We start from the raw sequence: 17,882 nt of genomic DNA on the forward strand, positions 1-17,882 counted from the left end.
CTCCAAGGGATCATGGAATCCCTTGCCTATTGTCCACCATTATTGGACCCAGCTATTTTCTGCTTGTCATAATTGTGTTTCTATTAACAGTTGTCTATTTTTTTCTCTGTATTGTCAATATAATTTCCCAACACTTTGGGAGGTTGAGGCAGGAGGATCACTTGAGCTCAGGAGTTAGAGACCAGCCTAAGCAACATAGTGAGACCCTATCTCTACAAAAAAATAAAAACATTAGCAGGGTGTGGTGATGCATGCCTGTAGTCCCAGCGACTTGGAAGCCTGAGGTGGGAGGCTTGAGCCCAGGATGTCAGGTTATAATGAGCTGTGATTGTGCCACTGCACTCCAGCCTAGGTGACCAAGACAGAGTCTGTCTTGAAAGAAAGAGAGAGAGAGAGAGAGAGAAAGAGAGAGAGAGAGAGAAAGAGAAAGAAGAAAGAAAGAAAGAAAGAAAGAAAGAAAGAAAGAAAGAAAGAAAGAAAGAAAGAAAGAAAGAAAGAAAGAAAAAGAAAAAGAAAGAAAGAAAGAAAGAGAGAGAGAGAAAGGAAGGAAGGAAAGAAAAGAAAGGAAAGGAAGGAAAGGAAGAAAAGAAAGAAAAGAAAGAGGAGGGGAGGGGAGAGGAGGAGAGGAAAAGAAAAGAAAAATGAAACAACATTATGGCTTGGAGTGTGTAGGCTGGAGTTGGAGAGTAGATTAAGATCCCAAAAATCAACAACTGGAGGAAATGGAATCCCTTGCCTATTGTCCACCATTATTGGACCCAGCTATTTTCTGCTTGTCATAATTGTGTTTCTATTAACAGTTGTCTATTTTTTTCTCTGTATTGTCAATGTAATTTCTTAGCTTAATCATCTTCTTCCTCATGGCTCTGTTCCTGATACTAATCTTCCTTATTTTCTTGAGATTCTCAAGAAAAGAAGTCTCTTCCTTATAAGGTCACTCTTCCTTGACTGGCAAAGTCATAGATCAGTGGCTAACCTGTGGCTTGAGCTTGCACATCTTGTCCAATCAGGTATGCCTAAAATGTACAGAATCTTTGCACAAAATAGGTGACCTGTAGTTGCCCCTTCAGCAGAAGTTGTGGGACAGGGAATTTTCCTTACAAGAACCTGTAGGTGAGGCTAGCATAATAAATGGCCTGTCCGTTACGGCCGAAATAGGAATAGCTAATATTTTCTGAGTGCTTACTTTGTGTTATTGTGTCAGATTCTGTTCTAAGTGCTTAATATACATTAACCCCTTTTTAAAAAATTTAAGAATCAGGGTCTTGATCTGTCACCCAGGCTGGAGTGCATTGGTGCAATCATAGCTCAAATTCCTGGGCTCCCTCAAATTCCTGGGCTCCAAGAATCCTCCTGCCTAGGTCTCCCAAAGCACTGGGATTACAGACATAATGGGTGGTCTGCATTAACCCTTTAATCCCACCAACAATCTTATAGGGGTAAGTTACAACCTTTATTCCCATTCCACCAAGAAGGAAACTGAGGCCCAGCAAGTTGCAGTAACTTACCCAAGGTCATGCAGCTAATAACTGGTGGAACCAGGATTCCAGTTGGGCAGTATGTTCTAGAGTTTACCCTTCTCCCTGCCTAGGGCTTTTGGCTATCAATCTCCCCAAACTATGTCAAAGTTCCCACTTATTTGAAAGTGGTAACAGTTCTATTTCTCCAATTGCCATCCAGCCCTATCCAATCTTAGTCCAAAAGTGAAACATCCACAATAACCAGCTGTATTTGCTCACTGTGTTCCACTCTTGCTCATTTAGTCCTGTCTTTGTTAAATCCGTCCCCCGCTCCCTTCCAGTTCTTCTTTTCATGCTCTGCACCTCCTTATGAAAGCTTAACTCCCCTCAATTACTTTAGTATTTCCCCTTTCTCTGAATTCTTAAGGCTTCTACAGTCTGTACTATTGTGAGGAGACTAGTACAACTGCATTTAAGGTCTATTATCTTTAGAAAATATTTTGATGTTTTAGAAAGAAAAAAAACACAGAACCCCCTTAAAAGATGAAGATTCAGAAAGCAGTGCTAGATGTTACAAAGCCTAGTAACTGTACAATCTCTTTGGATAGTGAGACTGTAAAAACTCCAAAAGATAAAGTTAAATTGAGGAGACAGTTGTAAGGCATTAGAGGCTTTAATACAGTTTGAGTTGCTCAGCGTCTCATGAAGGGGTGTGAGAATGATCACTGGAAGGAGAGTCCCTGGCCTACCCACTTTGTTTCTCCAGGCAGTTTGAATTCTGAGAGGAAAGATAAGAAAGGAAGGAAACTTTGGAAAGTAAGTAGGGGAAACGGTTTATTTTTGTTGTTAGTGTGATATAGCAGGCCCCGGACTAGAAATGAAGGCTCACACCCAAAAGACCAGCAAGTAAATAATGACAGTAGATAACGTGCCAGCTATACCCATTTCCTCAGAATTCTGCTGAAGTGACAAATCTATCTGTATTCCCTGTACAGAATAACTAATAAATTTTTTTATGAAAGCTATCTTTTTACAACTAAATCGTGTATTAGACACCAAAAGCCTGGTTTCTAGTTCTGGTTCTAGGTCTAGATTTGAGCAAGTCAACTTCACTCAGCTTAAATTTTTTTTTCATCTATAAAATAGAAATAATATCTACTCACTTATAGACATTGTATATAAAAACATGTAGAAGAAATTGTTCATTCAAACACCACATAGTAATTAAACCACGTTGTAGCTGACTCTGGTTTAGTCATTGAGGTTCCATCAACAAACAGAAACATAAAAATCTCTGCTCTTGTGGGGCTCACTGAGTGGTGTAATTGGCCCAGCTCACATGTTTTAGTTTTTTAACCCTGCTCAGTTATCCACACTCTTATTTTTTTTTTTAAGAAACAAGCATTTGCTGAATAAGGTATGTTCTAGGGTATTTATGCGGGGATTAAATCTACAAATCTATTACTGGGCCTAGTGATAGAGCAGAAAGAGGAAGCTAGATTCCAGATAGGACTTTGCTGCAAGCTCATTTTTTGACTGTAAAAAAAGTGGCTTCATATCCTCATCCGTAAATAAGAGAGTTGGATTACATCATCTCCAAGGCTCCTTTTAGCTTTAAAATGTGCAGTTTCGTTTATGCCCACAGGGATCACTACTCTCTTGGTGGCATGGTGCCTAAGAAGAACTTGCCAATGCTCAGAATATAGGCTGTAAATTCTAACAAAGTAGATGATGGTGAACATCACCATCTTATGCTCTGGACTGTGACTATGTGCCATTTTCTATTATTTCTTGTTATTTCAATTCCTTCCCAGCTAGGGTATACACTGCTGCAAGCCAGGAATCAAGAAGTGCATTATACATATTATTATCTGGATCAGGAAAGACTCCTTTGACATCAGAAGCCTGGATTTGTATTTCTAAAATTATCTATATTTTCCCCCTTGAGTAGGTCAAATGCTTCTCCTACTACCTTATATGTTTTGCTTATTAATTTGACCAATTAACTCTATTTTATGTCACGAACAATACAAAATTTAGTTATACCCTTATCAGAATAATGTGTTCATTCCAGCTTAATGAAGTATCATTATACTTGCATAAAAAGCAGGGGGAGGTTTGTCAATTCTAGAACTTAATATGCAGTACAGGTATGTCTAGCCTGAGTACTACAATACCAGATGAGAGCATATACCAAAAGTTTCTAAGAGACTAGTTTTATTAGCACAGGAATGAAAAACAATTACAGAATTTGGAGGAAGTGAGGCAGTAGAGTGTGGTTAGGACCCGTGTTCCGGAACTAGACTCCTGGCATTTGAATTCAAACTCTGTCACTCACCTGGAGGTGACCCTAGGCAAGTTATTTTACCTATCTATGCCTCAGTTTCCGCATATCTCAAGTGAAGATGATAAGAGTACCAATTACAAATAATTAAATGAATTATTATTTCTAAAGTGTTTGAACAGTGCCTGACAAAGGGAGAGGACCTTCTAATTCTGGTCAGTTGTTTAGGAGGGAGTTAAAAGGAGAGGAATTAGGAGCATCTGACACTGTATGCCACTTTAAAAAGCTGGTGGTAAAGGTAGGCAAAACATTGGACTGCGCTTGTAGGAAGGAGTAGAGACAAACAGTCAAGCACAGGTGTTTGTGTGTATTGGTTTCCCAAGACAAGGGAAGCCTCCACATATCTGAAAGTGGATGGAAAGGAGCCAGTGGTCAGCAAGTTGGAAGAGGGAGGGGATAGCTATGGGAGTGGGATGACCTGTAACAAGGACTCAAGTAATCAGAGGTGAAGAGAGGGAATTCTCAGATAGTTTTCTCGTTGTTCCTTCAAAATCTAGCTAGCTTTATGCCATGTTACAAATCTGGCCTTGAAATTCTGAAGGTGATAGCACAGACCATCATAGTCCTCAGTTATTCAGGATCAAGCAGTGTGGATGGGGATAAATTAGTGAGCTGGTGTGGGTGAGCAGAGATAACTATTAACGACATGATGGAAAGTAGCTATAACCCTGTGGTACAGCTGGGTCACTCTGGAAGGAATGTTGCAGACAAACTAGCATAGTGTTCAGCCCACAGAGGCAACATGGCTCTGTGAATACAGGCATCAGGCATCCTCAGCTAAACCATAAACAGCCACAGAGTCTACAAATGAGCCATAGCAGAAGGCCAAACAAATGAGCTATGCTTGTGTAGTCTCCATTTGGTGTCTGTGGCGTCCACATTCACACATCAATCATCTTTCAGAATTGCCATAGGAAAACAATGTAGCCCAAGAGTTAAATTCAAATTGGAAGATCAACACCGAGCCTTCCTCCAAGTACACTGATAAATAGTCTGCACCACCTTAACTGAATTAGGGTTTAAGCATGAAATGAAATTAAAGGCAAAGGGGTTTGGCATCACCTGACATATGGTAGTCTTTATCTTTTAGAAATGAGAAACTTTCAAAGATATTTATGATTTGCCAAGATTTACCTTAGAAACAATATGAAAGACATGTTAAGGAGAAGGAACACTTGGGTCAGAAATAGTAGTAACAAGGCTATTAGTAGATCAAATCATATATAATCTCCAATATACAACAATTTTTAAAAATGGAATTTATTTTTTGGAGCAGTCCATAGCAGAATTGAGAATTACAGAGATTTTTCACAGACCCCCTGTCCCCACATATGCATAGCTTCCTCCATTATCAATGTCCCCTACCAGAGTGGTATATTTATTGCAGTTGATGAATCTACAGTGACACAGCATTATTACCCAAAGTCCATAGTTTACATTAGGGTTCACTGTTGCTGTTGTACATTCCATGGGTTTGGAAAAATGTATAATGACATGTCCACTATTATGGAATCATAGATTAGTTTCAGAGCCCTAAAAATCCTCTGTGCTCCACAGACCGTGCCTCTAGGGAAACATATGCTTCAGAACTCTTGGCTCTTGACAAATTACCTTGCAGTGCTTCTTCTTTTAGGTTTTTTTTTTTTTTTTTTTTTTAATCTCCTGCTATTTGCATTGTACAGGTATGTGATATCGAAATTCCTACAGCTGTAGTCTGCTTCTAAAGTTTAGCCAACAAATAATGCAAGCCCAAGGGCATTTCCTTAGTTAAAGCAGGACTCTAAATAAGAACCAAGCAACATAAAAGCAGGAAGAGGAACCTAGTGGTCAGCTAAGGTGAGAACTTATCCTAACCAGATCATTCCTTAGCAGATGGAGAATCTTCTCACGTAAGAGTACAAAGGGGGCTTTGAAAGTCTTGCAGAAAAAAAATGTTAAAAAACCCAAAAACCTGTTTTCCTTTCTCCTCCAAGTCTGACCACTCTTCCAGAATCATAAAATGTCTGTGCGAATTGCCACTAAATGTTTTCTGTTTGCTGTGGAATAGGTATTGGTCAAAGTGTAACTTCTGCTGCAAAGAAGACATGGCATTTTATGATTCTTCACACAGCACTGCCTGCCTAAAACAGAAATCATCCATTAGCTTAACACAGTTAAGAACTGGAAAACTATATGTCTGTCTGGACAGCTTGTGTAAGGCCATGCCACTTAAGATGGCCATGTTGCTTAAGATAATCTTAATTAAATTTTTGAGAGATAAAATAAAACCTTAAGAAGCCAATTTAAAAAGACTGAAGAAACATTGGATTTTATTTCTTTCTCCTTTCTCTTGTAACAAATTTTTATGAGGAATTAATTTTATTCTGTCTTTTTCTTAAAGACAATTACTGAGAAATTTATATATTAAAAAAAGGAATAGTTTTTTGGCTGTAACATCCAATGAATTTAGGAGATGTGTAACATGGAGAATGCTGTTGAAGGATGGGCCTCAGGACTGGCTGTGCAGCATTGTCCATTCAGGCCACAAATGCCTATCCACCATGATTTCTGTGCCAGGCACTGTGGTAGCTGCTGGAGACTCAGTGGTAAGCAAAACCAGGCATGGTTCCTGCTCTCATGAAGCTTATAGCTTAGGTACAATGACACATATTCAATAAATAATCACACACATAACTATACGTTTCATACAACATGAGTTCCTGAAAGAAAAAAATAGTAGATGTCGTATAGTGGGGGACCAGTCCTAGTCAACAGGATGTTCTCCAAGGAAGTGATTCTCCAAGTTGAGATCTATCAGATGAGTAGAAGTTAGCCAGGTGATGAAGAAATGGAAGCATACTCCAGGCAGAAGAAAGTGCAAATACAAAGACCCTGAGGTATAAAGGAGAATGACACTGTTCTTAATGTTCGAAGATGGCTAGTATAGCCTGAGCACAGAAGACCAAAAAGGCAAAAAGTTTGAAAACAGGCTGAAGTTGTGTCCTGAGGCCAGATAAAACAGCCTTTGATGTCATGTTAAGAATTCTAGTCTTTATCCCAGAGCAACGGGAAATCACGAAAAATAATCAGCTGGAGGGTGGTTGAATTAGCTTTCTCTTCAGCAGTCACTTGAGGTCAATGAGTTCTTATTCAGTGTTTAACAAGTGCTGTGATAACTTCCCCAGTCATATCAGACATGGTCTCGGCTCGCAAGTGGTATTTGATGTCTAAGTGTCGGAGGAAATAAGTATGAGTCAAAGCTTGGAAGTAGAAATGAGGTGATCCTAGGAAGGTGATATCTAAAACATCCTTATTCATCATAGCCAAAGTGGCTTTGATATGCACCTTTTGGTTTTGCTTTTCTTTCAAAATACTCAAAGAAGTGTGCTGTGAAATCCTCTGTCTGTTCACAGATCAGGTACCACACAAACAACTATGCATCCAGCTCCACCTCCTTACCCTGCCAGTGTTCCTCAACCTTGATGTGGAGTGACCATTTGGAAAGGTGAGATTTAGAAACTGCTGGGATTTACAGCATAGCCTCCTCCCATCTCTCTGTTCTAATCTGAGTTCATGCTACAAAGGCAGACTATCTCTGAGAATTAAAATGCAAATTAAACATATACATCTGATTAAGAGTACTAGATTCCTTAGAGGAATTGTTGTTTTTAAAACTCTACTTAAGTTTCCTCCAACCAAGAGGTTTTTGAAACTGGCTCGAGTCTGATCTTGTGACTGATCAAGTCTCTTGCCATGAAAGAATCTGCAAGTCACTGATTTTTTCATAGTAAGGACAGTTTCCAGGAGTATGTTAAGGCTAAGCTACTCCTATTTTAATTAGGCATCAGAATCCAGTGTGTTCGCCATATGGCTCATATGGCTAGCACACTCTTAGTTGAACTTTTGATTAGATCTATTTTGAATAAAACATGTACTTCAATGAATGAATACTCTAAAAGGCAGAAGAACTTAATCCCAAATGTCACGTATCACTCCAGCCCGGGCAATAGAGCAAGACTCCGTCTCAAAAAAAAAAAAAAAAAAAAAAAAAAATTTCGAGCTTTAGCTTCCTCCCTCAAGCACCTCTTTTTAATATTTCTATTAGTGGCTAATTGAGTGGAAAGTCTGCTGGGTATTATAGCATTGTGTGATTTTTTTTTTCTTTCTTTTTAAGAAAGACTGTGGAAAGGTTTATTTTTGCAGAGATAGCACACTTGACTTATCAAATGGGTTGAACTCTTCATTTTAGTGAAAAAGCGTGCTCATTTTATTTTATTCTCTGGGTAATGTCAGGTACAGTAACTCCTTTGCTCGGTACAAGTTGTTATAATGGATATGAACATTCAAGCAGCTCAGTTTGTTTAGACATTTATCCTCTCATGGTTGAGGGAACTGAGAGATAATCTCCTGTTTTTCAGAGGAAGAGATGAATGTGTTTTTTCAATAGAGATATATAGTGTGCCACTTAGAAGATAAGAATGAGCTGGTTGATTCTGGAAAATAGCTTTAAAAGCATGAGTTCAATACAATTTTTACTCAACTCACATTTATAATCCTATATCCTTCCCCACATCTATCTATCATCTATCTATCTATCTATCTATCTATCTATCTATCTATCTATCTATCTATCTATCTATAACACACACACACACATACATATGTGCACACTGGGTGCTGTTTTGCTATTAATACAGATTCCCCTAGAAAACGAATGAAGGGAAATGGAGAGAGACACCTTGTTTCCATCTCTTTTTTGGTAGGTTCACTCTAATTCCATTTTTAATTTTTTAAAGTAAATCTTATTATACTTTTGCTCAGTTATAAAAATAAGCCCTGTTCTCTATGGAAACTTTGGAAAATGATGAAAATTAGAAAGAAAAGCAGCTTACTAAACTTTAGTCTCACTAGTCAGTAAAAATTAAGTATCATATTAGTGTATGTTTTTCTATACTTTTTTCCCTACAGTTTTTAAATTTTGTTTTACACACTTATGTTAATATTATGATATACATTTTTTAATCTTGTTCTCATTTTATTTAGCATAAAATAAGCATTTCTCAGACTATTTGCAAATTGTGAAGCCATTTTAATATTTATATAATAGCCTATCTAAATAATACACTATAGTTTACTTAACCATATGGTCAATTTTGTGATCAAATTTGCCACACTGATGAAAATATTACTGTATCATTACCCAAGTACTGAAAGGCAGAGGTTTTAAAAAACTGTTTATGTATATATATTTTACCATAAGGAGACTTTATGGAATAAGTAATATGTAATATTTAATATTCTTTAAAGATACATGTAGTCAGACTGTTTGCTAAAATAATTAGAGAGATTTAAAATTTCATCGACCATGTGTGATAAAATTTGCTTTACTCTAATTGGCACTGTGTACTATCTTAAAAAAAAATGAACAGAATACTTTAATTTTTTTTTTTTTTTTTTTTTTTTTGAGACGGAATCTCTCTCTGTCACCAGGCTGGAGTGCAGTGGCCAGATCTCAGTTCACTGCAAGCTCCGCCTCCCAGATTCAAGCAAATCTCCTGCCTCAACCTCCCAAGTAGCTAGGACTATAGGCACGCGCCACCACGCCGAGCTAATTTTTGTATTAGTAGAGATGGGGTTTCACCATGTTGACCAGGATGGTCTTGGTCTCTTGACCTCATGATCCACTCACCTCGGCCTCCCAAACTGCTGGGATTAGAGGCATGAGCCACAGCGTCTGGCCTACTTTGATGTTTTGATAGGAAAATATTCTATTTCCTGGTTCTTTCAGCTTGTATTCTTCCTTATTTCTTTTTAGACTAGAGTTATATACTAATTGAAACTTATTTTTACAACAAGATTATTTGACCACTTATTGTGCCTACAATTGCTTTTTAAAAAATAAAACACATGTAATTACTTCAAATGAGAATGTTTTAAATGTTTAAAACAAACAAATTTATTACTTATATTTTACTCCTCACACCATACACAAAATTTAAAAAAAAAAAAATCCCCATCCGTGCTTATTGCCTCTTTCTCTCTCTATTCTAACAGACAATGAAAGAACGGAATCGGACATTTTATTGCAATTCCTGCTTCCCTGAATTTGCGTATTTCTTCCCACCTGAGAAGGAGAATTATGTATTTTGATTTGGATTATTTCTTCATTTTTATCTGTTTATTTTAATGATTGTTTTGTCGGTAATATCCATGGAGATCAACTTTATCCATGCCTCCGAATATTAGATTGGTTTCTTGAATGGGATTTTGAATATGCATTTAAGAAGTTGGGAAGAATTTCGCAGATGATCATTGGAGGAAAAGTGATGAAAAGAAAGACCTGTGTCCCACGAATTTTCTCCAGCTTCAAACCTTTACGTGAATCTTAACCAAAGTGGACATCTTTACATTTCATGACAGCTTGATTTCACAATATGAGTTTGAAAAATCAGTATAAGTTTACGATGGTGAAAAGTCAACATATTGAGAGCAATATTTCAATTAATAGACTATGAACTTAATGAGATATAAAAGCAAATGAGAGCAGGAGGGAATAGTGACAAAAATATTTGTGCCCAATTATGATTAATGTTTTAGAGATGTTGTGTCCTTGTGGGCTTAGCATGGAACTAAAAGTTTCTGAGTTTCAATTCTGGTTGTGTGTCATTTAGTAACTCAGGAATCTGCTTAATTGTTATTTCTAAGCTTTTGACGACAAAGGAGTGATGCAGCTAAGGGCATCCTTGAAGTGTCATAAAAAACAAATTTGAGATTGGATGATGAGCTGCACAGTTAGAGTGATAAAAATTCCAGGCATGCCTTCTGATTCACCACGATCAAGTCAGGATTTCTTAGTATTTCTTTGCTGGCAGCATATACAAAGGCAAAATTAATAAATAACATAGTTGTTGAATAACAAATTTTGTAACATTTTTATAAAACAAAAGAATCTATTTTGTCTGTATTAAAATAAAAAGCTCTGTGGACTTTTAAAAGATATACTTGAGTCATCTAATAGTTTTCAAATGATATGCTTACCTGCTTTTAAATTCAAGCAGCCTTTCTTCTTCTTGTCCTTTTTTTTCTCTTCCTCCCTTTCTTCTGTCCCCTCGTTTACTTAATTCACCATATATTTACTGAGTGTCTCCTCTGTAGGTACCATGCTAAGGGCCATACTTCACCTATACGACATCTTGGGAAGCGATGAAAACATGGTCTCAGAAGTTTTGCCATAGGATCGTATGCTGTTACTACAAATCATTCCTGCCAACTATAATGACTCAATAGTAGAGTCCTTCTTAAACAGCAGAACCAGTTGTGAATTAGCTATAAAAACCATAACTACTTTCTTCCAAATCTATATTTAAAATGGTCTTAACTAGCACAAAGCTGATGCTCTACACAATCCCTTTACTTAAGTTTAAATTCAGTAAATTTTACTGAGTACATAGTATTTGCCAACATCAGAAGAATGTCCATTCTTCTGTTACTGCTGTCTGTTCCTCATTCATCTGTGTGACTAGCTGTCATCTATTCACTGTTTTATTTTTACAAAAGATGGTACAGTTTATAGAGGGCTTAACCAATTTTTCATAACTAATATAAGTAAGAATTCAAATTCAGGTTCAAGTTTTTAAAATTCCAGGTGTACTGTTCCTTCTTACAGCACAATGGAATGAAAGATTTGCTGCAATTATATTCTGTTTACGAGACAAAGTGATGTGGTAACAGAGGTATGAGTTTTGGAATCAAACTTGGATTTAAATCTGGCTGTGCCACTCACAAGCTCTGTGACTCTGAGAAAGTTAGTTTCATTGCATCTCAGTAAATTAATCTATAAATTGAAGATAATAGTACTTACCTGTAGGGTAATTGTAATAACATGCATAAAATGAGTGTTACACGATAGATCCTCAGAAAGTATTTACTATGATTGATTCTTTACTCAGACTTATTCCTACTTATTTGATATGAATCTCAGATTCAACTATAAACTGGCTTCCTGACTGTGTGGGTTTAAATGTCATGAACAGAATCAACTCCAACCATCCTTTGGATGCTATTCTTGTTTATAAGACGTCATGATAATTTTTGTCCATGCAAAAACTACCCACCTCCCATATGTTCAGATCTCACCTTGTCCTTAGGTCTTGAATACTTTAAGTATTTTTGTTTTTTTCTTACCTCTGTCTGCAACTTTGAAGTTACGTAGTACCCATTTTGACTATTGTATTGTACTATTCCTTAAATATTTCCATTGTATATGTCTCTTCCTGTGTGACAAAACCGTAATTCATGGTGGACAGGACTCGTTTCTTAATTTTTTCCATAGGTCTCTTGGCACTAGTGTAGTGTTTGACACCTAGAAAGATGTTACTAATTAAGTAAATTGTCAGCAAAGGTAACATGTACAAGATTAACATAAGTGAACATGATAGCTTTTTGTTTTTATGTTATTGTTCATGTTATTGGTTGTTGTCATTTCACGTTAAACTTTCCTGGTTTAAAAATGTCTACATCCAGGGAGAATAATCACAAGAAGTGTTTTTTGTTTGTCTGTTTGTTTTTAAGACAGAGTCTTACTCTGTAGCCCAGGCTGGAGTGCAATGGCGTGATCTTGGGTCACTGCAACCTTGGTCTCCCCAGTTCAAGCAATTCTCCTGCCTCAGTCTCCTGAGTAGCTGGGATTACAGGCACCCACCACCACTCCCAGCTAATTTTTGTATTTTTAGTAGAGACGGGGTTTCACCATGTTGGCCAGGCTGGTCTCGAACCCCTAACCTTAAGTGATCCACTCACCTCAACCCCCCAAAGTGCTGGGATTACAAGTGTGAGCCACCATACCCAGCCCACATGAAGTTTTATATAACATGTTTATCAAAGGTTTTTTTTGTTAAAGTAATAAGTAATAAAATAATTAGAAAAGTTAGAAAAATAATGACTATTTGGCAAAGATATTTCTCATACAATGAGAAATTATCTTTGTCCAATTAGTTTAAAATCTAATGTAGAGAAACTATATATCTATATATACATATCAGTATATATGTGTGTATATATATATGATACTTTAAAAAATAGAGTTTAGTTTTTAGAGTAGTTTTAGTTTCACAGCAAAACTGAGCAGGTACAGAGAACATTTTTGTTTACAATCTGTACAAATGTATCCATTGTGTACTAAATTCATTGAAAATAATGTCATGCTACATGTGTACTCAAATACTCTGGGTTGTAATTCAGCAACCCAGACTTGGTTTTTAATACCAACTTGGTTTTTAATAAGTACCGTCATCTTCATTTTCAATAAACACAAATTCTCATCATTATGTAACAAGGTTATACTGAAGATAGAACTAACCCTCAAAATAAAGTAAGATCCTTAAGAACTTTGCCCCCCAAAAAAGTTACTTATGAAGAACTGATGCTTGATCTACAGTTTTATTGTAATTATAGTAACTACTGTAAAGCTCTGTCGGATACATATGTGAAACAAACATACAACATTAATATGCTTTAAGTGAGCTATGTAGACCTGAGTCCTGACTATACATATAATATATTCCATGTACTTTAAAACTTACAGCTTTTGCATTGGAAGAAATGAACTGCGGCCTACTCCAGCCCCCATCGTATTGCAGCATTAGTGCTTTCATTCGGCATCAGTGCAACCCAGCATAAAAGAAAACAAACAAACAAATAAAAAAAAAAAAAAACTCAGCTGTGCTGTTCCCAAGAGAGGTTGGACCAGGGTAATGTAAAGAGGCGTGCCAAGCTATGCCAAGATCTATTAGCCAGGAATAGGTAAGAGAACAGAGAATATTGTGTTTAGAAGGGCTTTGACTTCCATCAGAAGGTATATTTATCTAAGTTCTCCCAAGGAGGGAAGAGAAAAGTAGAGTCATTATCTTTTACATAATAAAATATATCCACAGAATATATGAAAATTCAAGCAGTGTTACCTTGGGTCTGTGTTTTTAGTATCTATAAGAATAATTTTCAAAAATTAAACAAAGGAAATCAGATGAACTAAGAGAAAAAGTTTTTCAACATCCTTAGTAATTGGAAGCACATTTCAAAGAAATCTGTTCTTAAGATAATTGTCACTATGCAGGTATCTTAAGGATCTGTATAAAATATACACTTCTCATTATATTTTTAGTTATGACTACAGAAGTGTTTAACTATCATCTTAAAAATATCTGTCCTCATATTTTTTATTAATACAGGCTTTTACGATCTTATAAATTCAAAATATTTCTAGGCTCATCCTAGATTTTCTACAGCTTTATTTTCATTATCTGAATTTTTTTTAATTTAAAAGAGTGTGTACAATAAATATTTTTAAAAACTTCTGTATTTTTATTTAAATACTCAAACACATTGTAAGCTATTGTGGCCAGGACTTAAAGCACCTACAGAGAACCTATAGAGTCTAGCACAGTCAGTACTAAGCACATAGAAATTGCTCAATAAAAATGTGATGAATAGTCTCAGTGGACCAGACTGTAATATAAATGAATGATGCCTAAGACAAGTAGGTGATATTACACTGTGAGTAATGGTGGCATTTAGTTGGCAGCTGATTCTCTATTTACATTTCTTTTTTGATATTATGCCATTTTGGTCAGTCTTTAAATTTAAGTAGTACAAGGAAGTCTTTTTTTAGACTTCTTGAAGAAAACAGCTGTATTTTTTTTAACATGGCATGACTGCTGTTAAGAAAAACTGTAAATTAGTTCAATCATTGTGGAAGACAGTATAGAGATTCCTCAAGGATCTAGAACCAGAAATACCACTTGTCCCAGTAATCCTATGACTGGGTATATACCCCCCAAAATAGAAATCATTCTACTATAAAGACACATGAACATGTATGATTATTGCAGCACTATTTAAAAAAGCAAAGACATGGAACCAACACAAATGCCCATCAGTGATAGACTGGATAAAGAAAATGTGATACATATACACCACGGAATACTATGCAGTCATAAAAGGGAATGAGATCATGTGCTTTGCAGGGACATGAATGAAGCTGGAAGCCATCATCCTCAGCAAACTAACACAGGAACAGAAAACCAAACACCACATGTTTTCACTCATAGGAACAGAAAACCAAACACCACATGTTCTCACTCGTAAGTGGGAGCTGAACATTGAGAACACATGGACACAGAGAGGGGAACAACATACACCAGGGACTGTTGGGGAGTCGGCGGTGAGGGGAGGGAACTCAGAGGACGGGTCAATAGGTGCAGCAAATCACCATGGCACATGTACACCTATGTAATAAACCTGCACATTCTGTGCATGTATTCTGTTTTTTTGTTTTTAGGAAGAAATAAAGAGCAAAATGTAAACAATGAAAAAAATAGATAAATACAAGCCTGCATATTGAATAACTTCTTTCTTTATATTCATTTTTTAGAATTTTTCATTTCTATAGGTTTTGGGGGATCAAGTGTTATTTGGTTACATGAGTAAGTTCTTTAGTGGTGATTCATGAGATTTTGGTGCACCCATCACCTGAGCAGTATACACTGAAATAACTTATTTTAGCCAGTTATCTAATTTCTTACCTTGGCAGAGGAGCTGAATTTTAACTTTACACCTACAGGCAGATGAAGGTATTGCAGAAGATATATAACCTGTACAATAAAATAAACATAATTTGCACACATGAGAACAGGAGAAAATATTTTATTACTTCTTTGAGCAAAGTATAGTTTTCTCTTTACAGAAATAAGTACACCAGGGCCTTAGTAAATGAATGACAGTTTTCAGTTTATTTCCAGATAAAAGTTGGTGATTTCTAATTATGGTTTTAATCAGTTTATTGATTTAACCTAAAACTCAGATGCTAAATCTCTTTGGATGCATTGGAATTACATAAGAAATATTTATGGAGCATTACTTTGAGAAAGTAGCAAAAAATAAATTCCAAGTGCATATCAAAAACCTGAGAACTTAAGTAACAAGCTCTGAAATCCTATGGTCCTGGAAGAACAGGAGAAAATACACACTAAACCACAGAACAATGAAAAATACAGGATAAAGCAAAAATAAAGCAGAGAGGAATGTAAATTTGTCACAAAACTGGACAAAGGATAATTTAGTAAGAGGTGCTCCATAAACACTTGCTGCTTGTTGTGGTGGTGGGAGGAAGATGCTGCTGGTAAAGAATAAGACATAGGTATTCAAGTAAAATTAGCTAAATGTCATACTAAGTATAGAGGGAATGGGGAAAAGATAGTATATAGTCTTAAATAAACTTTTGAAAAAGTAAGAAAAATACAAGATTGAGTTAATCTCCTTTCTCTGTATCTAATCATCCTGTAAGTTCCATTAGTTCTACAAGTATTTCTCAATTCTGCCCCTCCGTTTTCGTTGGCATGGTCTACATCTAGGTCTCCACCATTTCCTATCTGCATTGCTTCAGTAACAGGTGTCTTGCTTCTGATCTTGGCCCCTCCATCCATTTTCCACACCTGCTGCCAGAGTTATATTTTGTTAATAAAATGAAAATCTGTTTTATTTTCTTTTTTAAACATCTTTAATATTTTCCTGTGAGTTTCAGGATAAAGTTAAAACAACCAAACTTAGTCCACAGAGCTTTCTACAACCTAGTTCCTGCAAGGCTCTGATTTTTTTTTTTTTTTTTTTTTGTACGTCCACCTGGCTTTACAGCAATGCCTACCTGCTCTCTCATGTCTCTGTGCTTTGCATATGCTGTTCTATCTACACTGGATACTCCCTTCTCCCTTTCTCTCTGTGACTAACCCTCACTCATCTTTCATATTTCAACAGAAGTACCACTTCCTTCAAGAAATCTCCTTCCTTTAGAAAATATTTTTCTGTGTTTCATTTGTTGGTTTATTTGTCCATCTTCTTTGCTGTCGAAGATGGGAACCATATTTCTCACTTCCACGTCTAGTGTGTCTATCACAGTGTATGGCATAGAGCCGGTACAAACAAATTCTTGCTGGAGAAAGAAAGAACGGAAAGAAGAGATGCAACAATCAACTATGAAAGTTTGAGCAAAAATAATAATTCAAGTTAATTCAAGACTGAAACCATCCTTTTGTTACTTAAAATCAGTAATTAGTCACATTTTCTGAATGATCACTTGATATGGTTTGGCTGTGTCCCCACCCAAATCTCATCTTGAATTGTAGCTCCCATAATTCCCACCTGTCATGAGAGGGACCCACTGGGAAGTAATTGAATCATGGGAGTGGGTCTTTCCTGTCTGTTCTCCTGATAGTGAATACATCTAACAAGATCTGATGGCTTTACAAAGGGGAATTCACCTGCACATGCTGTCTTTCCTGCTGCCATGTAAGACATGACTTTGCTCCTCATTCACCTCCCACCATGATTGTGAGGCCTCCCCAGTTATGTGGAGCTGTGAGTCAATTAAACCTCTTTCCTTTATAGGTTGCCCGTTTTAGCTATGTTTTTGTTGGTAGCGTGGGAACAGACTGATACAGTAAATTGAGTGTTGCCATAAAGGGCACCTGAGAATGTGGAAACAACTTTGAAACTGGGTGATAGGTGGAGGTTGAAACAGGGTGCAGGGCTCAGAAGATAGGAAAATGTGGGAAAATTTGGAACTTCCTGGATAATTGGAGGGCTCAGAGGACAGAAAGATGTGGGAAAGTCTGGAACTTCCTAGAAACTTATTGAATGGCTTTGTTCAAAATGCTGGCAGTGATGTGGACAATAAAGTGCAGGCTGACATGGTCTCAGATGGAGATAAGGAACTTGTTGGGAACTGGAACAAAGGTGACTCTTGCTGTGCTTTAGCAAAGAGACTGGTGACTTTTAGCCTCTGCCCTAGATATATGTGGAACTTTGAACTTGAGAGAGATGCTTTGGGATATCTGGTGGAAGAAATTTCTAGGTAGCAAAACGTTCAAGAGGAAGTGAAGCATTAAAGTTTGGAAAATTTGCAGACTGACCATGCAATGGAAAAGAAAAACCCATTTTCTGGGGAGAAATTCAAGCCTGCCATAGAAATTTGCATAAGTAATCAGGAGCCCAATGTGAATCACCAAGACAATGGAAAAAATGTCTCCAAGGCATGTTGGAGACCTTCC

At 36.7% G+C, this 17,882-nt stretch overlaps 1 protein-coding gene across 3 annotated transcripts in view; it reads left to right on the top strand.

The window, feature by feature from the left end:
• The window catches only part of PTGER3 (prostaglandin E receptor 3), a 199,289-nt gene that overhangs the window by 69,520 nt on the left and 111,887 nt on the right, over nucleotides 1-17,882 (top strand). The window contains exons 3-4 of one of the 3 annotated variants that reach the window (XM_038001691.2): nucleotides 7,197-7,288; nucleotides 9,838-10,782. The exons of 1 other annotated variant lie outside the window; for it this stretch is intronic. In XM_038001691.2, coding sequence (XP_037857619.1) covers nucleotides 7,197-7,288; nucleotides 9,838-9,844 — 99 coding nt within the window. In that variant the 3' untranslated portion in view covers nucleotides 9,845-10,782. Of the gene's footprint in view, nucleotides 1-7,196; nucleotides 7,289-9,837; nucleotides 10,783-17,882 lie in introns of those variants that run through there. One more of the 3 variants, XM_007978300.3, reaches the window with a different exon arrangement.

The sequence above is a fragment of the Chlorocebus sabaeus genome, chromosome 20 (assembly GCF_047675955.1).
Source record: "Chlorocebus sabaeus isolate Y175 chromosome 20, mChlSab1.0.hap1, whole genome shotgun sequence".
In the NCBI taxonomy this organism is placed as follows: domain Eukaryota; kingdom Metazoa; phylum Chordata; class Mammalia; order Primates; family Cercopithecidae; genus Chlorocebus; species Chlorocebus sabaeus.